The 14,452-nt window shown below is 41.6% G+C and overlaps 1 protein-coding gene across 8 annotated transcripts in view; it reads left to right on the forward strand.

Annotated features, from left to right (window-relative positions):
• The window catches only part of HYDIN (HYDIN axonemal central pair apparatus protein), a 346,241-nt gene that overhangs the window by 34,437 nt on the left and 297,352 nt on the right, over positions 1–14,452 (forward strand). For all 8 annotated transcript variants that reach the window (XR_015795149.1, XM_088135435.1, XM_088135430.1 and 5 more), the window contains exons 8-9: positions 2,889–3,090; positions 9,150–9,333. Coding sequence is in view for 7 of the 8 variants with exons in the window: in XM_088135435.1 (XP_087991561.1) it covers positions 2,889–3,090; positions 9,150–9,333 (386 nt within the window). In the remaining variant the exon portion in view is untranslated. The remainder of the gene's footprint in view (positions 1–2,888; positions 3,091–9,149; positions 9,334–14,452) is intronic.

Genomic DNA, 14,452 nt, shown 5'->3' on the forward strand with positions numbered 1-14,452 from the left:
CTTACTGGCCTTCTGGAAGGACCTGAAGACATGACTTTGCCATCCTGAGGATCTGGTAGTGGTGGCATGGAGCCTGCAAAATGGCTGTACTGTTAGTGAGATTGATTGCACTCTTCTGCAGATTATGTGTTTTTTTTCATGGTTTTAATAATTTTTATTGTTCTAATGTGTTTTAATGGTTTTTGTTATAATTGTGGTTATTTTTGTATTTTTGGTGTGTTTTTAACTCTGTAAGCTGCCTAGAGTCACATATGTGAGATGGGTACCTATATAAATCAGATAAATAAATACAGTGGTACTTAAAAGTTTGTGAACCCTTTTGAATTTTCAGTATTTCTGCATGAATATGACCTAAAATGTGATCAGTTCTCCATACAAGTCCCAAAACTAGATAAAGAGAACCCAGTTAAACAAATGAGTCAAAAACATTAAACTTGTTCATTTATTCATTGAAGGAAATGATCCAAAGCTACACATTTGTGTGTGGCAAAAGTATGTGAACCTTTGCTTTCAGTAACTGGTGTGCCCCCCTGGGCAGCAATAACTGCAACGAAACATTTCCGAGAAACTGTTGATCAGTACCGCACATCGGCTTGGAAGAATTTTAGCCCATTCCTCCTTACAGAACAGCTTCAGCTCAGGGATGTGGGTGGCCTTCCTCACACAAAGTGCCCACTTCAGGTCTTCCACAACATTTCCATTGGATGAAGCTCAGGACTTGGGCTTGGCCATTCCAAAAAATTAATTTTCTTTTGCTTTAACCATTCTTTGTTGTACAACTTGGTTTTTTAAATATATAATTTTATTAAGAATGTTGATTATAATAATAAAATCTAAAACAAACTATTTAAAGAAAAAAAAGAGAATAGAGAGGAGTAAATAGTGCAAGGAAAAAGAAAAAAAGAGAAAAGTAAGAATATAATAAAGAGAAAAGAAATATATAAAGAAGTGACTTCCAACTTTCATCACAAGTATAAACAAATTTAGTAACTCTTCATCTTCTCTAAAGTTACAAACATTTATCTCTTCATCCCATATCCCATCTCTTATCTATAAACAAATCCATAAAACATAATCTTTTCAATCCTGGTGTCAGCGGAAAGTCTATAAAGGGTAGCCAGAAGTAACAATGCATCTTGTTTTAACCTTGATCAAATAAGCCAACTTTATATTCCTGCCTTTTATTTGTAACAGTCTTAATCTTTAGTTCATTCAAATATTGTTGTGGGATTTGGTTTCTCTTCATTTCCTCTTTACCCCATCACACAGAGCTCTTCAAGGCTTTAACAAGCCTCTTTTATAAACCCAGTTGGAAAAAATTATCTAGGTTGCTGTCTTGGTTTGTCATTTGTATTTCCCTTTTAAATTTTAAAACCTTAGCCAGTTTCTTTTGTAGATCCAGTGAAACATCCTTTTCTAAATTTCTTCAATAACATCTTCTGGACATAGTCTATCCATAGAAGCAGACATCATCACTGGCTTTGTTGATATTGTGGCTGCTATTTTCTGATTCCAATCTTCAAAAGTCTCCTTCAGTATTTTTATTGTCATAATATTTAGTGTCCAGTTTTTGATATCATGAAATTACTTATCAGTGTTATGTCTTATAAAACCCAAAACAGGATCTATTTCCTACAAGAAGCTGTTTGTACTTTATAATTAATTCCAAAATATTCCAATTTTATCTGGACCCTTAATTTATAACTAAGGATCTAGATAAGTTTATAACTTTCTAAGATCAAAATCTTATTTAGCTTTTTGCCATTTATTTCAGATTCTTTAAATTCTTAAGCTTATGATTAAAATTTTCGTTCAGGACTGAAGGCAAACTTATCTGGTATTTTTGAACTTGTCATACCGAAGGTCTTTAATAGCTTAGAAGTTAATGAGCAATTTCCGAAAGTGATTAGAGAATAAGGTTTGCGAACTTAGTGTCCTTTAAAAGTCTCTGCTGTGGTTGTGAGCAAGATGGCTAATCCTGTCATCTCCCAGTGCTTAGACCCATGAAAAACCACTATCCAGTGGTCTCCTCATGAAGTTATCTGGAGAGGTTCCAAGGAACCAGTCTACTCACTGGTTCATTGGTCTTTGCTGCAGTTATTGGCTCTGCTTTGCAGAGCTGTCTTCAGTTTGCCATACCTCCCCTGGAAGCGGGTTGTATGACTTGTGTCTTTTGGGTTGTTGTCTTGCTGCATGACTTACTCCCTCTTGAGCTTCAGTTCACAGACAAATACCCTTACATTTTCCTGTAGAATTTGCTGATATAGTTCAGAATTCATACTTCCCTCTATGATGGCAAACTGTCCTGCCACCACCATGTTTCACAGATGGGATAGGTTTCTTATGCTGGAATGCACTGTTTGCCTTTAGCCAAACAAAACACTTTTCATTCAAGCCAAAAAGTTCTATTTTGGTCTCACCTGTCCACAGAACATGCTTCCAATAGCTTTCTGGCTTATTCACGTGGCCTTTCTCGAACTATAGAGGGGCAGCAATGTCCTTTTTGGAGAGTAGTGGCTTTCTCCTTGCAACCCTGCCAAATAGTTCGGTAATCTTTTCCAGCCTGGTAAGCATCGAGTATTGATGAGTATTGAAAATTCAGAAGGGTTCACAAACTTTTAAGCACCACTGTAAATAAATGGGTTATAAAAAGTCAGTTGGCTGCGCAGCTTCTATACTTACTTCAACTGATACACTGAAAATACTGACCAGGTCTGGAGGGCATGATAGACAGTTTGATTCTGATTACAAAGTAATTTAAAGAATATGGTTCTTTGCTTGAATTGCTGCAAAATAAAACCATGTTTTGTGAAATTATATCACATGCTTTTTATAGAAGAGAGAGGTAGCTTTGTGAGTTGATTCTTACAATTTTCTGACTTCCCAAGGAGAGGATATTCATGTCAGTTTATATGGAGGTGCTACAGATGTCAACGTGAGGCTGGATAAGAACTCCTTGACAATTGAGAAGACTTATATCACTTTAGCAAACAAGAGGTCCGTAGTCATACACAACCGGAGTGATATCATTGCACATTTTCAGTGGAAGGTGTTTGCAACACAAGAAAAGGAAGAAGAGAAAAAACAGAAGTAAGTTTGGTGTGATATCTGTTTTTGAGTTAATGCTCTTAGAATGGGCCAGGGGTAAATTTTTGTGGGCACTAATCTATTTATTAAACTTGTTTACTGCCACATCTTGCAACTATGCATTTAATTCTTTTATCCAGTTGCAGAATTCTATATTTCTCCCTGTTATATTCTGTCATATTCATTTCAACGCACTACTCAGGCCTGTTGGGTGAAAATGTTCTTTATTTAGAAACAGTCTTGTCTTTTCCTGCAAATAATAATGGCTGAATTACTACCGGGCTTAAAAATATGACAAAAATATAGTTCATTTTGTAGAGATCCAGACATTTTTATCTTGTTATCCTAAAAAGTCACCAAAGAATCATTCTTTGAAAGCACAAGGAGAAAAAGAATCCCGACAAGCTTTTTCAAAGGCATCACATTGAGCTGTTTAAAGGTTTGCATTTTTTAGTTACACATTTTGGAGACTAATGGTTGGTAAGATGAGGGGAGGATCCCAACCAGGCTTGTTCATGCAAGGGAAAAGGGCATTTTAGGATGCAAAATTCCACCAGGTCGTCAGATATTTGGTATTGTACCACCCCTCAATTGTGTTTTCTGTAGGCTGAACTGTTCCTTGTAGGGCTTGGTAGCCATCCTTTGAACATCCTACAATTTGTCACTGTTTTAAACTGGTGCCAAGAGCTGGATAGAGTACTTCAAATAGGGTCTGAGCAGGGCAGAATAGAGTGCAAATATTATTTCCTGTGATGTGGACTCTGTGCTCTTGTTAATGCACCACAAGATGGCATTTGTCCTTTTTAGCAGCTGCATCAAACTGCTGGCTCATGTTCAACTTGTGGTCAACAAGGACACCCAGATCTTTTCACATGTACTATTGCCAGGCCAGGTTTCCCTATCATATATACTAGTGCATTACCATTTTGCTCCCTATTGAAGTCCATCCTGTTCATTTCAGTCCACTGCTCAAGCTTGCCTAGATTTTTTTTTAATCATCTATCTTTCATTCAAAGTATTAGCCCATGAGAGACTGTAGGGAGGCCTAGAAATAAATGGAAGGAAGAATAGTTGTAAACAATCAAAAGGTAAAAGGCAGGGCTATTGGCAACTTATCTGAGAAATGGCAACTTGGCCCAGGTAGCAAGAAACCTGGGAAGAAGCATTTCAAATAATTCAAAGAGATTCTATCTTAATGAATGCACTATAAATTGGGGTTGGAAATTTCTTTTATAGTTTCCAAGATTCTATATTTACCTCCAGATTATAATTAATTATGCTTTACTGAAATCTATGTCATTCTTTCTTCCTTGAATTTACCCACCTGAGTGGGACTTGACATAGCCACCCCTTCCAGATTGGTGCCGTGTGCAAACCTGATAAATTCCCTCATCCAAGTCTTTGATCAAAATATTAGCAGCGCAGCACCCCAGATCCCTGTGGCCCTCCATGCTGATCTGGAACCTTAATGACCCCTCTTTGGGAGCGATCATTCAGCCAACTGTCAGTCCATCTAACAATAGTATCTTTTAGCCATATTTTACAGTTTATTAAGGAGAATATCATGAGGCTGTCTGTCAGTAGCTTTGTTCAGGAACATTATGGCCATATACTGTTTCCCAGATTTCCTAAGCTAGTAACTCTCTCGAAGGATATAAAGTTAGACTGACATGACTTTTTTTTGTGTGTGTGACAAACTCATGCTGGCTCCTGATAACTATTGCATACTTACCTAAGTGCTCACAAACACACTGCTTTGTTAAACACACACACTGTTAAAAAGCCCTGCCCAGTATAGATGTCAAGCTTTTTTTTTTCTTGTGCCTTTGAATCAATGTTGAGTCCTGGCAACTGCCTGCACAAGTCCCTGCAGTTTTCTTGGCAAGATTGTGGAAGTGGTTTGCTGTTGCCTCCTTCCTAGGGCTGAGAGAGAGTGACTGGGTCAAGGTCACCTAGCTGGCTTCGTGCCTAAGGCTGGACTAGAACTCATGGTTTCTGGGTTTTTAGTTTGATGCCTTAGCCAGTACACCAAACTGGCTCAGCTTACAGGTCTATAATTTCCCCCAGTTTTCCTCCTTTCCCTTTTTGAAGATGTGAGGAACCTGGAGCGCCACTGGAGGAAAACAAGGACCAAACCTGACTGAACACAAGCTAGAGCTGCTACTAAGGCCTACTTTGTGGTGGTAAGAGCGAAATGTCAATATTTCTCTGCTCTTATTGCATCCATAGAATGCCACCCAGTGGCCCTGTTTAAGATCACCCGATCCCTTTTGGGAAAAAGGGCCCAGTAGCCCATTTACAGGGCCACACAGAGGAGCTTTCTAGGCATCTGGAGGATAAAATCGCTCAGATCCAGTTCCAGTTGGATGCCAAGCATGAGGCATGGTCTATAGAGATGCCCAGGGTACGTTCTTACCCTGTTATCTGGGAACAGTTTGATCCTGTTGAACCCAAGGAAGTGGACAGGGTCCTCCAAATGGACCTGTCAACTAGATTCATGTCCCTCCTGGCTGGTTAAAGCTACCTGGGAGGTGACATGTGGGTGGGTCCAGGCAATGGTGAATTCATCCTTGAGGGAGGGAGTGTTTCCAGCTGCCTTTAAAGATGCACTGATGCACCCCCTCCTCAAGAAGCCATCACTGGATTCCACCATACTGGACAATTTTCATCTGGTCTCCCATCTCCCCTTTTTAGGGAAGGTGGTTGAGAAGGTGGTGACATTGCAGCTCCAGAGGATCCTGGAGGAAACGGATTATCTGGACCTGTTTCAGTCAGGTTTCAGGCCCAGATACAGGATGGAAATGGCATCAGTCGCATTCATGGATGATCTCTGGCAGGAGCAGGATGGGGGTAGTGCATCCATCCTTGCTCTTCTTGGCCTCTCAGTGGCTTTCGATACCATCAACCATGGTGTCAGGTTCAGCCCAATGAACTCCAAGAGACAATGCAAATACAGTTCTGTTGCGTTTATTAGCTTCCACCTCAAGACAGAATCTCACTAGACTGAACCCAAGTTCCCAAGCCAGCCAGCCACAACACCGTGAATTCCTTAGGGAGGTGCCAGCCTCAACTTCTTGAATTTCCCACGCTCCTGTTGGGGGCTAAGAGCACACTTATCTCCCTGAGCATGGCCTTCATAAGTCCATTCCATCACACATGGTATCCTTTTGGGTCGACTTGAGGAGTTGGGAGTGGGTGGCACAGTTTTGTGCTGGTTCTCTTCCTTCCTCCAAGGTCGATCCTAATTGATGTTGATTGGGGGCAAGAGGTCCAGTTTGTGGCCCCTCCTTTGTGGGGTGCCCCAGGGTTCGATACTCTCTCCTTTTTAATATCTACATGAAACCACTGAGTGAGATCATCCGCCACCATGGGATGAGGTATCATCAATATGCAGATGATACCCAGTTATACATCTCCATCCCGGGTGAGGTAAATGATGCTGTGACCACCCTTTCGTGGTGCTTGGAGGCTGTGGGGGTCTGGAAGGGGTGCAACAGGCTTCAGCTGAACCCTGGTATGACGGAGTGGCTATGGATTGGAGACCCCTCTGTATCCAAGGATTTACCATCTTTGGTTTCGGACAGGGTTACAGTGCCCCGGACAGACCCCATGTGTAATCTGGGGGTCCTCCTGGACTCACGACTCCTGCTCGAGGACCAGGTGGCAGTTGTGGCCGGGAGGGCCTTTACCCACCTTTGTGTGGTATGCCAGTTACGCTCTTTCCTGGATCAGGAGGCTCTCCAGTCAGTCACTCATGCCCTGGTCATCTCTCGGCTAGGCTATTGCAATGCGCTGTACTTGGGGCTACCTTTGAAGAATATCTGGAAGCTACAGCTGGTTCAAAATGTGGCTGTGTGGATAATTTTGAGTGCCCCAAGAACGGCACATATAGCACCTTTACCTGCACGAGCTGCATTGGGTCCTAGTCTGCTTCCAGGTCCAATTCAAAGTATTGGTTATTACCTTTAAAGGCCTAAAAGGCATGGGCTCAGGTTACCTGAGGGACTGTCTCACCCCCATGACATCAATCTGTCCCACCCTGTCAGGCAGAGAGGGCATGTTGCAGACCCCATCAGTGAGAGGACGGCTGGTGGGGCCCAGGAGGAGAGCCTTCTCTGCCGTTGCCCCCGCCCTTTGGAATATTCTCCCCCCAGAGGTGCGGCAGGACCCTACCCTCCCAGCCTTCCAGAAAGGATTAAAGACCTGGCTCTGCCAGCTTGCATGGGGTGACAACAATCTTACCCAATCCTGGGGGTGGCTGCCGCCTTGATGACGCTCCCTGAGTGACTGCCAATTATTCTTGGATCTATTTATTTTCTATTTATTAATAGTATATAGTAATTCTGTAACTTTAATTGATTTTAACTGTTTTGTAAACCACCCAGAATTGTTTCAACAAGATAGGCAGTGACAAATTTGGTATATAAATAAACAAAAATATTTCCTACTCCAATCCTCTGGATCTCACTAGTTTTCCTAGAGCGCTCAAAGATTACCAAGAGTGATTTTGCAATCATTTCTGCTAGTTCCTTTAATATCCTGGGATATATAATCCTTCTGGCCATGGAGACTTGAATTTGTTTAAATTAGCTAAATTCTAGAATCATAGACTCATAAAATCATAGGGATGGAAGGGACTTTGGAGGCCTTCTAGACCAACGTCTAGACCAACACCTTGCCCAGGGCAGGAATCCTCATAACATCACAGCAAAATTACTGTCCTCCTGAGAAAAACCTCCTGTGAAAAAGTACCCATGACTCCAAGATTAGACTGTTCCACTGCTTAATGGCTCTCACAGTCAGGAAATTCTTTATTTTGAGTTCGGATTTTCCTCTGTCAAGCTTCTACTACCTAACAGTTCTTGTCCTAACTTTAGGGGCTCTGGAGAATAAATCCACACTCCTGTAATAATCTTTCAAGTATTCAGTCTTGAATGAAAAGACAGATAGGTGTTTAAAAGTTCTACCTTTTCACCATTATTGATTACTAATTTACCACTTTCTCCTTGTGTCCTTTGATTTTAATTTTATTTCTAACATTGAAAGAACGCTTTTGCTGTTTTTGGTATCCCTCACAAGCCTTAGCTCACTCTGAGTTTTAGCCTTTCTGACAGAATTTCTACTGTTTCTGGAAACTACCCTGTTTTCTTATTTAGTTATGTTTCCTTCTTTCTTTTTTTATAATATTTTATTGAGATTTTAAAGATACATATTTAAAAGTTAGAAATGAAAAGGAAAATTTGAAATACAAAATATAAAGAAAAGGAAAAGAAAAAGTGAGGTAAAGTAAAAGAAAAAAGATATGAAAAATAGATAACTTCCAATCTATCTCTGGTCTTAGAAATAATAAGGCTATCATAAGTGCTAGTTTTTAATACATTAAATAGGAATAATGTTTCCTTCTTTCCATTTCCTGTACATGTCCCTTTTTCTCTTCAGCATTTGAGAGAGCTCTTAAATATATCCATATTGGCCTCTTTATAGATTTTTCCCATTTTTCTTTGGGGATTTGTATGCAATTCTCCCTTCACTATCTCATTTCATGAGAGTTCTTTTAGTCTAATGGTTAACGTGCTGGACTAGAGCAGGGACACCTGAGTTCTGGTCCTCTCTTAGACCTGGAAGCCAGTTGGGTCAGAATGGAGAACTTTGGGTCAGTTCTCCATCCCAGCCCTAGGAAGAAAACTGCATGGACTTGTCCATGTAGTTGCCAGGAGTCAAGACTGCCTCCAAGGCACAAAAAGCAGCAATAAAACAAAACTCCATCCAGAACTCATTTCATAGAATTTCCCATTCTTCCTGGACACTTTTCTTCTTTAGGATTTCAGGTCATTGGATACAATGCACCTTTTCTCAGAGTTCATCAAAATCTGCTCTTCTGAAGTTCCGTATGCAGGTCTGACTCTTTTCAATTATTCCTCCTCTGAATATTATGAATTCAAAGATAAACGATCAGTTTTCCCCATGATGCCAATCTCCTTTGCTTCTTAACCAAGCATTCTTTGGGTATAGGTATCTGCCGCAAGATACAACATTTGATCTCTTTCTCCTTGGGGCTCTAGGATGTGTCAAACCCTGAAGGCTGAACAAAACGGAATGCTCGATCAGCTTCTGATGGAATGTCATATGAATCCAGCGCTTCGTGAGCATCTTTCCATTGTCACCCGTACCTTTGAGAACCGTCGGGCAACTGTCCATGAAGATGTGATGCTCTTCAGCAATAAAGTCTTCTCCATTGAGCCTCTGGTAAGAAATAACACATGAATGGGGAGGTGGAATATTTTTCTAAAGTGCCTCAAATGCTTTTTCTGTAAAAGATTTTGAATAAGCTGATTCAAAGTGTTAAATATCATTTCCTCCCCTAAATAGCTACCTGTCACAGTATATCAGGCCGTTCAGAGCAGGACCTTCATTAGTGACCTTGAGAGCTCAAGTGTGAAACAAAGGAGAGGCATTCCTTCAGATACGGTGGCTAAGACCTTTTTCATCTAATATAAGCAAGTTACTTGAAGCTCTCCATCAGGGCTTAAGCAGGAGAATGGACTGGGTGGACTGAGACTTGTTCCGAACAAAGCAGAAACGGTGGTGGTTTGTCCTACTGACCTTGTTTTAGAAGGTGTTAAGCTCCCTTAAAGTAACAGACTTAGAGTTACAGAGTGCTTTTGGATCCATTTTTGTAATTGGAAATATAAGTGATTTGTGGCACATTGTCTTTTTACCAGCTTAGACTGATATTAGCTGTGCCCTAAATGGATGGAGAAAGCATTGTGATGGCCTTCTTCCTTTTCGATTAACGAAATGCTGCTTTTGATGGGCTAGCTGAATTGCTGATGATAGCTGGCCAATATGATTACATTTTGCCAATATCCTGTTGCATCTTTTATTCTGCTTCTTAATGTTCTTAATATTTGCCACCTTTTAAGTCTGATACATTTCTATACATTTGTAGATAAGTATGGCTTACCCCCCCCCCCATGGATCACTGCCTTGTCATGGCGAAGGGGCTTGCGTAACTCAGTGAAGCCATGAGCTATACCATGCAGGGCCACCCAAGACGAACAGGTCATGACAGAGAGTTCTGACAAAATGTGGTCCACTGGAGAAGGAAATGGCAACCCACTCAAGTATCCTTGGCAAGAAAAACCCATGGACAATGTTAAAAGGCTAAAAGATATGACGCTGGAAGATGAGCCCCTCAGGTCAGAAGGTGTCCAATATCCTACTGGGGAAGAGCGGAGGGCAATTCCAAGTAGCTCCAGAAAGAGTGAAGCGGCTGGGCCAAAGGTGAAAGGACGTTCAGCTGTGGATGTATCTGGAAGCGAAAAGAAGGTCCGATGCTGTAAAGAACAATATTGTATGGGTACCTGGAATGTAAGATCTATGAACCAAGGCAAGCTGGATGTGGTCAAACATGAGATGACAAGATTGAACATCGACATCTTGGGAATCAGCGAATTGAAATGACAGGAATGGGTGAATTTAATTCAGGTGACCATTATATCTACTACTGTGGGCAAGAAACCCTTAGAAGAAATGGAGTTGCACTCATAGTCAATAAGAGAGTGGGAAAGGCAGTAATGGGGTATAACCTCAAAAACGACAGAATGATCTCAGTGTGTATCCAAGGCAAACCATTCAACATCACAGTAATCCAAGTCTATGCCCCAACCGCTGATGCCGAAGAAGCTGAAGTTGACCGGTTCTATGAAGACCTACAACACCTTCTAGAACTAGCACCAAAAAAAGGTGTCCTTTTCATCATAGGGGATTGGAATGCTAAAGTAGGAAGTCAAGGAATAATCAGAATAACAGGCAAGTTTGGCCTTGGAGTACAAAATGAAGCAGGGCAAAGGCTAATAGAGTTCTGTCAAGAGAACAAGCTAATCATAGCAAACACTCTTTTCCAACAACACAAGAGACGACTCTACACATGGACATCACCAGGTGGTCAATACAGAAACCAAATTGGTTATATACTTTGCAGCCAAAGATGGAGAAGCTCTATACAGACAGCAAAAACAAGACCAGGAGCTGACTGTGGCTCAGATCATGAGCTTCTTACTGCAAAATTTAGGCTTAAATTGAAGAATGTAGGGAAAACCACTAGACCACTCAGGTATGACTTAGATCATATTCCTTGTGAGTACACAGTGAAGGTGGTGAATAGATTTAGAGGATTAGATTTGGTAGACAGAGTCCCTGAAGAACTATGGACGGAGGTCCGTAACATTGTACAGGAGGCAGCAACTAAAACCACCCCAAAGAAAAAGAAATGCAAGAAAGCAAAATGGCTGTCTGATGAGGCTTTACAAATAGCTATGGAAAGAAGGAATGCGAAAAGCAAGGGTGAAAGGGAAAGATATAAGCAATTGAATGCAGATTTCCAGAGAATAGCAAGGAGAGATAAGAAGGCCTTCTTAAATGAACAATGCAAAGAAATCGAGGAAAACAATAGAATGGGGAAGACTAGAGATCTCTTCAAGAAAATTGGAGATATCAAAGGAACATTTAGTGCAAAGATGGGCATGATAAAGGACAAAAAAGGCAGGGACCTAACAGAAGCAGAAGAGATTAAGAAGAGGTGGCAAGAATACACAGAAGAACTCTACAAGAAAGATCTTAATGTCCCTGATGTCCATGCTGGTGTGATCACTGACCTTGAGCTGGACATCCTAGAGAGTGAAGTCAAGTGGGCTTAGGAAGCATTACTAACAACAAAGCTTGCGGAGATGACAGTATTCCAACTGAGTTATTTAAAATACTAAAAGATGATGCTGTTAAAGTGCTGCATTCAATATGCTAGGACGTCTGGAAAATGCAACAGTGGCCACGGGATTGGAAAAGGTCAGTTTACGTTCCAATTCCAAAGAAGGGCAATGCCAAAGAATGCTCAAACTATCGCACAATTGCATTCATTTCACATGCTAGCAAGGTTATGCTCAAAATCCTACAAGCTAGGCTTCAGCAGTACGTGAACCGAGAACTACTGGATGTACAAGCTGGGTTTCGAAGAGGCAGAGGAACTAGAGATCAAATTGCCAACATTCGCTGGATCATGGAGAAAGCACAAGAGTTCCAGAAAAACATCTACTTCTGCTTCATTGACTATGCAAAAGCCTTTGATTGTGTGGATCACAACAAACTGTGGCAAATTCTTAAAGAGATGGGGGTACCAGACCATCTTACCTGTCTCCTGAGAAATCTATATGTGGGCCAAGAAGCAACAGTTAGAACCGGTCATGGAACAACCAATTGGTTCAAAATAGGGAAAGGAGTACGACAAGGCTGTATACTGTCACCCTGCTTATTTAACCTATATGCAGAGTACATCATGAGAAATGCCAGGCTGGAAGAATCACAAGCCGGAATTAAGATTGCAGGGAGAAACATCAATAACCTCAGATATGCAGATGATACTACCCTAATGGCAGAAAGTGAAGAAGAACTAAAGAGCCTGTTGATGAGGGTGAAAGAGGAGAGTGCGAAAGCTGGCTTGAAACTCAACATTAAAAAAACTAAGATCATGGCATCTGGACCCATCAATTCCTGGCAAATAGAAGGGGTAGAAATGGAAGCAGTAACAGACTTCATTTATTTGGGCTCCAAGATCACCGCAGACGGAGACTGCAGCCATGAAATTAAAAGACACTTGCTCCTTGGGAGGAAAGCTATGGCAAACCTAGACAGCATATTAAAAAGCAGAGACGTCACCTTGCCGACAAAGATCCGCATAGTCAAAGCTATGGTTTTTCCAGTAGTAATGTATGGCTGTGAATGCTGGACCATAAAGAAGGCTGAGCGCTGAAGAATTGATGCCTTTGAACTGTGGTGCTGGAGAAGACTCTTTAAGAGTCCCCTGGACCGCTAGGAGGTCAAACCAGTCAATCTTAAAGGAAATCAACCCTGACTGCTCAATGGAAGGATTGATAATGAAGCTCAAGCTCAGATACTTTGGTCACCTAATGCGAAGAGAGGCCTCTTTGGAAAAGACCCTGATGCTGGGAAAGATTGAAGGCAAAAGGAGAAGAGGACGGCAGAGAATGAGAGGGTTAGATAGCATCCCTGAAGCAATGAGCATGAAACTGAGCAAACTCAGGGAGGCAGTGAAGGACAGGAAGGCCTGGCGTGATGTGGTTCATGGGGTCACGAAGAGTCAGACACGACTTAACGACTGAACAACAACAACAAAATGGCTTACCCATTAAGTGTTATTAAAAGTTTTTCCTAGCATAGAAATCCAAGCTCATTGTGCTGGTCTAATTGTCTTACTTTCAGGTTGTAGAGCAACAGATTCTAACAGTAACATATTAAAAAATAAAGAAATAAAAGAATACCAATAAATACAATATTTCCCAAAGCCCTAGGAGATATTTGATTATGCAGTTCTGATTTTCCAATAGCATCTCAAATTTAGCTTTATTTAGTTTTGCAACAAAGGCAAGTTACGTCAGAAAAAATAATTCTGCATGGAGGTTATGACATGCTTGGCTCCAGTGTTCAGGCCTAAAGAGGTGTGGATTAAGATTTTGATGTTTGATGTTAACAGCATACTGTATTTTACACCAAGATCAATAGTGAACATGTGTTCACAAATGGCAGCATCCAGCAATATGGCACTGGCAGCTTCATATCAATCCTATCACATATTTCAGTCTTGGTGGTAAGAAATTTTTTCACCCTCAGCACCAGGCTTTATTCCAATTTCCATACAGTTTAAAGCATTCCCAAGATAAAGGTTATATTCTGCTGAGTTTTCCCATTCCATAAGTGGGCAGAACAGTTCCTCTCCTAACGATGGGATATCAGGATCAAGATAGGCAGTGATGTTGACTGTCCATGTCTTCCATGTCAGCTTGAAATATACTTTACTGACAGGCTTCAGCCATTCATTTCAGTTTGTGAGAATATTGTGAGAGCCGTGGCCAGGAGGGCTTTTGCACAGCTTCGGGTTGTGCACCAGTTACGCCCTTTCCTGGATTGGGATGCCTTGCGAACGGTCACTCGCCCTTGTTATCTCCCAGATAGACTACTGCAACGCGCTCTACATGGGGCTACCCTTGAAGAATATCCGGAAGCTGCAGCTGGTCCAGAATGCGGCTGCACGGGCGATTTTTGGGGCCCGAAGAAGGACCCATATAACACCTCTGCTCCGTGAGCTGCATTGGGTACCAGTTTGCTTCCGGGTCCAATTCAAGGTGTTGGTTATCACCTTTAAAGCCCTACATGGCATGGGGCCAGGCTACCTGAAGGACCGCCTCGCCCCCACGATCTCTACCCATCCCACCCGATCTCACAGAGAGGGCATGCTTTGGATCCCCACGGTAAAAGAACTCTAATTAGCGGGGTCCAGAAGGCGGGCCTTCTC

Source organism: Python bivittatus, unplaced genomic scaffold (genome assembly GCF_059951505.1).
Source record: "Python bivittatus isolate LINGU-HERP-01145 unplaced genomic scaffold, Pbiv_v1 ctg000170_np1212, whole genome shotgun sequence".
Lineage (NCBI taxonomy): Eukaryota > Metazoa > Chordata > Lepidosauria > Squamata > Pythonidae > Python > Python bivittatus.